The 8,651-nt window shown below is 36.8% G+C and overlaps 2 protein-coding genes across 3 annotated transcripts; one reads left to right on the top strand and one right to left on the bottom strand.

Moving 5' to 3' along the window:
- Positions 1-351: 351 nt before the first annotated feature.
- LOC105381665 (tRNA N(3)-methylcytidine methyltransferase METTL2) lies at positions 352-2,429 on the top strand. Its single transcript, XM_011551447.3, has 4 exons — positions 352-560; positions 794-946; positions 1,150-1,560; positions 2,064-2,429. The coding sequence occupies exons 1-4, from the start codon at positions 475-477 to the stop codon at positions 2,368-2,370; spliced, it is 957 nt and encodes a 318-aa protein (XP_011549749.3). The 5' UTR covers positions 352-474; the 3' UTR covers positions 2,371-2,429.
- On the bottom strand, positions 2,394-8,027 carry LOC105381666 (cytochrome P450 CYP12A2). Of its 2 annotated transcripts, XM_038114841.2 has the most exons (8): positions 7,871-8,027; positions 7,484-7,620; positions 7,153-7,265; positions 6,816-6,932; positions 6,104-6,382; positions 5,747-5,906; positions 2,947-3,159; positions 2,394-2,780 (listed from the first exon to the last, which is right to left on the bottom strand). In XM_038114841.2, the coding sequence occupies exons 1-8, from the start codon at positions 7,929-7,931 to the stop codon at positions 2,454-2,456; spliced, it is 1,407 nt and encodes a 468-aa protein (XP_037970769.2). In that variant the 5' UTR covers positions 7,932-8,027; the 3' UTR covers positions 2,394-2,453. The 2 variants fall into 2 exon arrangements, with proteins under 2 accessions (XP_037970769.2, XP_037970770.2); XM_038114842.2 differs by lacking the exon at positions 7,871-8,027 and having other exon boundaries at positions 7,153-7,203; positions 7,484-7,625.
- Positions 8,028-8,651: the final 624 nt, after the last annotated feature.

The following is an 8,651-nucleotide window of genomic DNA, read 5'->3' as shown; positions in this document are numbered from 1 at the left end:
TATAACGTAGCACTAGCGCCAAGGACCCAGTAAGTACTTACATATTACTAACTAGAATGTAGAATTTACTCCAGTTCCCGCCATAAAAAGCCTTTTACTAGTTGTATTAAGTGACGTAGGTATCGTTCTATTGACGGGACAACTCGACTGTAGATGAACCGTTCAGAATCTGACAATATAGTATCCGAGATTAAAAAACAGACTTTAATGCTAGATATCTTATTCTAAGATTGAAATACGAGGTAATATATTTTATTCTGGTCACATTCATATCAGCTGTCAACTGTCATTTTCTGACATTGACATTTTTAGGTTATGTTTTGTTCTGCAAAATTTAGGTTATTTTTATTTTACAAACTTTCCGAGTTTGAGCTGGTTGGAAAAGAATATAATACTTCATTCAAAGTTAACAAAAATACCTTCTCATTAGATTGTGTAAAGTTTGGTTTCATAACATACATAAATAAGTTATAAATGGAAGAGTCTTCTTCAGATAGAAGGCCTCAGTTTGGCAACAGATTCCTGGAAAATGCTGAAGAAGTCTTCAAGCATAATGCGTGGTACTGTATTGGCATCTTTAATTAGATTTCTGACTACTAAAGGCAGTAAACAGTATTTAAAAGAATTAGAAAAAACGAGGTCACAAAAAAAGCCTAAAGGTGGCTCACGCTATTTAAATGACAAGAGTCAAACATTTCTTTTCAATGCTTGGTAATTTGAAATATTGTAAGTTTAGGTAATTTTATTTTATTAATAAATCTTTAACTATTTCTTGTATTTAATACCATTTCAGGGATAATGTCCAATGGGACAGCGAGCAGGAAGAAGCTGCTAAACAGAAAGTTGAACAAAACTCACAGATAACTATTAATGAAGACCAGCTGAAGAATTTAGAAGAAAATGCTGATAAACATTGGGATGCCTTTTATGATATTCATCAAAACAGGTAGTTTATTCTCATTTATTAAATATAAAATTCTAAAATATCTTAAAAAGTCACATAAGTAATGTAAAAAATATTTTAGTCTACTATAACAGTTAGTAAATTAAAAGATATAAAATAGGCTAAACCTTACTTATCTACTTATTTTAAGCTATCCCAATTTTCTGTAGACAAAGTATCTAACAAGTTATTTTTAAATTTTCCAGATTTTTCAAAGACAGGCATTGGTTGTTCACCGAGTTCCCAGAACTTGCCCCAGACAACACATCAGCTCCAGTCAGAGTATTCCCAGAGGTTGAGGGCAACAACACTTCAAAAACAAATGAGGATCCAAAATCTGAAGGCACCAGACGCAACATATTTGAAATTGGATGCGGTGTTGGCAACACTATATTCCCGATCCTCCAATACAGTCAGGACCCCAACCTGTTTATCTACGGCTGTGATTTTTCATCAACTGCAATCAATATAATGAAAGAGAATCCATTGTATGACACAAACAGATGCAAAGTGTTTGTCCTTGACGCTACGGCTACAGATTGGGAAGTTCCTTTTGAAGAAAACTCTCTGGATATAGTTGTACTGATCTTCGTATTGTCAGCCATTGATCCTTCCAAGTATGTATTTTGCAAACTAATTATTATAGAATTGATAATAGATAGATCTTATAATAAAGCATTCATGAAGAAACTTATGAACTGCATTAGTATATGAAGCTCCTCACAACTACATTCTATTCTATTCTCTGTGAGGGTTGTAAGTACCTGCACCTGGCTGTCTCGAATGGAACATTTGTGCATATCCCCCAGGTCTAAACTGCCTTCCTAAGCTTAGACCATTTCCCACTATGATGGTCCACTGCGGGTTGGTGGGTTCACACATTTAGTTGTGCAGGTTACATTAAAATATTCACTGAAAGAGTGATGATGGTATACATTTTACATAAATTCAAAACAATTATTTGTTTGGAAATCACCCCGCATCTCTGGCGTGATAAGTGGGCACTTACCTTACTGAGCTACCTACCTTGTAATTTATAAGTAAATTGTGAAGGCAATTAAAAAATGCCAAGATTTATTTAACTGCAGTCACTAAATTAGTTCTTTGCATATAATTTCAGAATGCCGTCAGTCATTAGCAAGATCTACAGATACCTAAAGCCTGGAGGGCTAGTTGTATTCCGAGACTATGGCCGCTACGACTTAGCTCAACTGCGATTCAAGAAGGGGCGATGCGTAGCTGACAATTTCTATGCAAGAGGAGACAACACTATGGTTTACTTCTTCACTCAAGAGGAGGTAAAAGATCTTTTTAAAGAATTCATTGAAGACCAGAATCTTATTGATAGAAGACTCCAAGTGAATAGGGGGAAAATGTTGACCATGTACCGAGTTTGGATACAAGCTAAATATAGAAAGCCAATATAATGGCGATTTGTAATAGGTAAGCCATAAGCAAATTATATATTTTAAGATTAACTGAATTATCTTTTTTCATTTAGTTATAAAAATTACTTCACACTTTCAAACTCAAAGTTATACGGTTTCTGGAACAGATTCATTATGGTTGTCTTTACTTTGATTGGTGGACCGTGCCAGCTCACCACAAAATTATCCACAATAGCTGAAGTCAATATTTCTATCTCCAACTCAGCTATCCTCCTCCCAATACAACTACGAACTCCGAAGCCAAACGGTAGAGTGACCATGGGGTGCGCATTTCCATAATACAAAGGATCGGCCTTGTCTGCAAGCCACCTCTCTGGTATGAATTCTAAGGGCCTTGGATAGTATTTTTCTTGTTTGGAAAGAAACTCGTTTGGGGCTATGACTTCCACCTGAAACCACAAAAAATGAGGTATAAGGCAGAATAATACAATGTACTCTATAAGCCCTCAATTTTCTAAAATGACGGATTTTGCGGACAAACCTGTCGCTGAGTAAATCTTTCGCCTCGTAACAAAATCGTATCTATATAAAAACAGATTTTCTCATGAAACTTACCCCTTTAGGCAGTAAATACCCTCCAACCACATGCTCTCTGGTAGTCCTGCGTAGGTTGGCGGGGATAACGGGCCAGATCCTCAGAGATTCCTTCAAGCAAGCCTTCAGATACCGCCTGCTGGTGCCACTAGATCGGACCTCTTCTCTTACTCTGTCCTGTGCTTGTGGGTTCGTAGCTAAGTGGTACAGCAAACCGACTGTGACAAAAGACACCTGAAAAAATCAACATCTTGCATGGCTTCAAATGGTCCAAATGTTTCGTCTTCCCAATGATTTAAAAAGGAGCTAGTAATATACAGGGTGTTAACTAGAATGCGTTTGAGCGGGAAATGGGGGTTAGTATTAGTCTAACCAAGCACGTTTCTAAGAAAAAAAACATCAGAATCTCGAATATTTATGTTTAAAGTCTAAAGTAAAGTGGAAAGTTTTACCAAAATTAATCAAAAACATGGTCACCCTACACAAACACATAACCAATGAGACATTCGATTGCAAAAGAACACACACTGTAAATTTGTTATCAACTTCACTTTTCATAATTTATTTGATGTAACTATGATTGTAATTAATTACACAGTAGGTAATAACAATTATTAAATAAAATTGAAATTATTCATGGTGATTAATGACATACTAATCAACAATTGAGTGGATGAATATCAAACTGCCATATGTCCACCTACCCAAAAAATTGACTTTTTGATTTGATCGTGTTCTCCGTTAAAATGTCAGTTTGCCTATGCCCTTCAAGTTCCAATAAGTGCAAGGCATCCATGAGAAAAAAGCCGTTAAAAAAGTAAGTTTTTTTCAAATCCTTTTAAGTCTAACCGTTTCGCATTACAAATTTTCACAAGTCCATTCCGGCCAATCACATAGCGTAATTTTTTCAACATGGCGTCAGTCTTGGTGAGAATTTCGAGGCTGTGGTGTGTGCTCCCAGTGTTTTATAACGAATATGAATGAAAATGTTGAGGAAATTGATTGAGGACCCTGATAAAGCTCGGAAAAGGAACAGATTGAAGAGTATAATAGCAAAAAACGTCAGAAAACTATGGTCAAGTAAGTTTAAAACCCCTTTTTTTTAAACCCACGTGTCAATCACAAAGCATTTTCGTAGTAAACACAGGGCCGTATCGGGTAGAATATGATACGGTAGGTAGGTAATTTTCTACCGATAAATTTTGGTTGGTTAACTTCATTGTATTTAATAGAAAATAGACTATATTAGTCTTACTAAGTCCAGCCCATGATATTAGTATTTTTCAAACAACTATAAGTCCTTATGACTCATATCAAAACAGCATAAGTCTTGTATGGGCATATCAAACTGCTATAAGTCCAAACTGTTTATTAACTTTTACGCCTTTCTATGAGTGTTATAATGGATTTGTTTATTAAAATACATTCTTAAGGTCACAAGTCAACTGATTAAATCACGGGGCAAGTTCTATGACCATTAAATAATAGAGAAAACAAAAACCTCCATTTCCCAAATTTTGCGTGGACGTGACATATGGCAGTTTGATATTCATCCACTCAATTATACAGCTGATTGTCATAAAGTTTGATAGATCGTACAGAATATAATTTATGACTTTCTAGGAGCTCAGAACAATAATTAAACCTTTTTACTCAGAATAAGGTAAGCGTTTAGTATTCACCCTTGATACTCACCACGTTTTATTTTTCTTTTATTACCTAAAGATGCGTACAGACCGGCCCAACGAACGCCCACCGATGGACATTTATCATACATAATACAGGGGCAGATTGAGCAACGAAGGTCAACAAAACCCGTTCGTTGGCGTTCGTTTGGCCGGTCTGTATGCAGCTAAAGTTAAAAGACCACAATGCATAACAGGATGATAACAGGGTCTACTTCAATGACGAATTGGTTTACTTACACTCGCTCATCTCGATTTGTGTTGTGTACTTGCGATTGAGACGTCTTTGATGACGAATAGTACGGGAATCCTTATAATAAGTATGGCCTCACTTTAAATACCAGTAGAATAATAACAATCTCGCGTATCATAACCATCGAGTATTTATGATAGTCATTACCTTCTCTGTGGATCTAGTCTGTCAGTCAGTCATTGTTGTTTACTTGTTTACAATCATTTTTTACAATTAAGTATTACCTAAAAGGGAAAAGGTACCTACAATTCTATCTTTTGATTACCAAGCCTTGTTCCTCATTTCGTTTTATGTTGTGCTGTGCTGTGAATACGTGTGACCTATGTTATGAAGCATAAAATGAAAATGTTCTGTATTCATAAAAGATTTTGAAGAATTTTGTATCAATAAAGTGATACTTATGGAGTAAAATGAAATGTCTACAATGGATTGGGTACTTTGAGTACCCAAAATCTCGGTAGGTACCTTGACGATGTAGCTCCACGAGTGTGGTGCAGATGCACGCATACTTTTTTATTGACCTTGGCTTTGAATTGTTTGGCCTTGATCTTGGCTTTCAAGTTCATGGTCATTCTGTCAAACGTACCTAAACCTGAATAGGGTGACTATGAAATTTTAAAATGTACTAAATAAAACTGTTTTATGTTGGTCAGCTTAAAGCAAATAAAATACGTTTTTTAATGTCTTATCGTGTTCAGTATCATCAGCTGTAGGTATCTACCATTTCCCGCTCCAACGCAATTAAGTTAACACCCTGTATAAGTCAATGCGTCTTCCATTAATTAATTAATCAGCGCTCTAGTGTTAAAAAGTGGAACTAAACTTCACTAACAGTGGCCTATTTCTACAAATTTTCAAAGTAGCTTATTTCTACTTATTTTACCGTATCTATTCCCGCCAGAAGCATCTCGTTTGCCATCATGACAGCTACTTTTTCGTCAATAGCCAATAACTTTTCTATTATGCTCTTGTCTTCTTCAGGAATCTCGTGCCCTCTATTTTTAATTGTGTTTCTGGCTTGTTCAATGTACATGGAGCTGATCCTACAAGAAATAAAATTAGTTATCAGTTTATATTCTAGTAGGCCTCATGCACGTTGTCGAAACAGTAAGCTTCATGATTATTACTATAGTAACTAGTTAGCAATAGACTTTTGCACCTTGTCTAACTATAGGTACATATTGAAGAAGATACCCGCAAGATAGACCCCTAAACAATGGAAATCATTATTTTAACTTACTCCCACTGTGTATCGCAGGCTGCCAGAATCTTCCTATAAGGCGCAGTAGGCAGATGTTTCATGAACTTGGGCCGAGCTTCAATGCGTATAGCCAAGTCGAAGATGTCTTTAACACTCGTCTGCAAGCGCCTGGCTGGATGGTCGTCTGTCAGGTCTTCGCTCAAGGTGCCCAGCCTTGCGCCGAGACCTACGAATCCGACAGCCTCTAAGGCGTATTTGGACATTTCATCGTAGAGATGGTTTTGGAGGTACACTGGATCTTCTTTTGTTTTCTTTAGTCTGGGTACAAATTTTGGTAGGTAAGTTATGTTTGCAATAGCTGGCATTAATCTCGAACGGGGCGTGTTCGTGTGTCTTTAACGGTGAAATGAGAACTCGCATAGATATGTATGTAATGTGTACAGTATGGGGCAAAGAAACTTGACCCTCTGAGGTAGCATTGTTACTCTGAGAGGGGTAGTCTGAATAGCCACCGTTTACATAACCGGTAATACTCGAGTAGCTAGAGGACTCCGTGCTAGTGGAAATATCAATTATGTACTTACATATTTAACACTTGAAGAAATAGGTAATAAGTACATAATATTATATGCAAAACTAACTGATAAGCCGATAGAGATTGAGTTGGTACCTACGACGCAGTGGCACATAAACACTTCTCATAATGCCATATATTATAGGTATATAGAATGAAATGAAAAATGAATAGAACCTTTCAACAAACTCTGTAGCAATCTCTTCGATCCCCGGTGCATATACCTTTAGTAGTTTTAATTTCAGTAACGCTGGATTCACTTTGGTCCGAAAATCTCGCCACTTTTCACCTTGTCTGAAATTTAATTTAACCCGTATTATTTTTGGACTGTACTTTTGTAAAGTTAAGCTCCTAGTCGGGTAGATCGTAACCAGGGATTGGTTCGTCAATTATACGTCATCTCCATATTAAATTCTTGGCAGATGTGTCAAAAGTCAACCAATAATCCCTGGTTATGCTCTAACCCACTATGGCGAAATTGGCACTAACTAAGTAGGTATAATTCTCTACTTACGCAGTGGTCAAACCGTAAACCCCGTCAAACGTGGATTTCTGAAGCACTTCTCTGTAATAGACAATAGTGTCAAATCCTGGCCTCAAGGGATTTTCTTCTTCTACTCGGTATACCTGAAAACCTGTATTTTTTACTGAACAGTGGGATTCTAGAGTAGGCACTAATCGGGGAGTGAACCCGATGGTACAGTCTGGAGGAAAGAAACCTGGCCCCTCTCAGAATGACAATCAATGCTATCTGAGAGGGTTTCCCCAGCCCACTGTACCAATATAGGGATCAAAATGTTAATGTATTATTCCTCCAGAGTAGTTAGTCGGCTTCAATAACTCACTTGATCATAATGCTCAGGCTCAAACATAATAACCATGGGTGGTCGCGATAAAATTCCTTCCATTTTTACAAAGCTGCCGTATTTTTTATGAAAATGTCCGTATAGGTTGAAGAAATTTTCTATGTGTCCAATAGACCCTGTAATAAACAAAACACCTTTGTAATTACCTGATTAAATTTACCATATTTTTTATACATGACTTAACTAGATATTTCACATAAGTAGTGCATTGTTATCAGTAGGGAACTACCCAAGGGTAGTTAGGTCTTTGTGCGAACTAGATCTACCTAGATAGATACATAGGTACCTACATGTTCACTGATTAAATTCCCTGTATTGGTAGGTATAATAGGTATCAACTCAATGTAGTTAAGTAAAACCACCTACCAACTACCGGTAAAAAATGATGTAGAGCCCCTATAACCGGCAATTTAGACAACCCGGGCATTTCCTCTAGCGTCTTCAATGCCGGACTGTTTGTGCTATTCCATCTTACAGATATAGGATTCCTGGAATATTATAAACCTTAACGTAAGTATAGGTTAGTACATGGTAATTATTACAAACAGAGTAGGTACTTATATTGTACCTACCTATGTTTAAAAAAAAAGGCCAAGTGGTAATTCTGATCAGACCTCCAGGGTGGTCTCGGTCAGCTCAACAACGTAAGTGTTAATAAAAAAACAGCCTTTTAGTTAGAGGCATAGATGAGGGATCTAAGGTAAAATGAACGAGTAGGTAAACCTGCGATCTCTTCGATCGTTATTAGTTTTAACTGCTCCCACCACAGAGACCCTGAAGTGGAGTGTGTGGGTGGCTAAATCCCACGGTAGTTAAAACTGTAAGATACATAGCTATGGTAAGTACCTACCTCGTATGGATTTTAAACCGGGTGATCTCTTTATAACACCTCACTTTTATTCCAATCATCTTAAATTCCCCAACACAGATTTATTAAAAGTAACTACCGAGTTATTTAGTATCATACGTGCGTCAGCGATGAAGCTATTACTAATCTAATGTTGTTGTACGGACCTACCTCTACATACCCAGATTACGCTAGGTATGTATTAGTTTGACCTTCGTTTCGGTTATTTATGTATCCAACGTTGTTGTTTTTAGTAACTGAATTAGGTAAATATATCTACCCATCCAAATAAGTAAAAAT

The sequence above is a fragment of the Plutella xylostella genome, chromosome 8, assembly GCF_932276165.1.
Source record: "Plutella xylostella chromosome 8, ilPluXylo3.1, whole genome shotgun sequence".
NCBI classification, from domain to species: Eukaryota; Metazoa; Arthropoda; class Insecta; order Lepidoptera; family Plutellidae; genus Plutella; species Plutella xylostella.
This window is presented reverse-complemented; position numbering and strand designations above follow the sequence as displayed.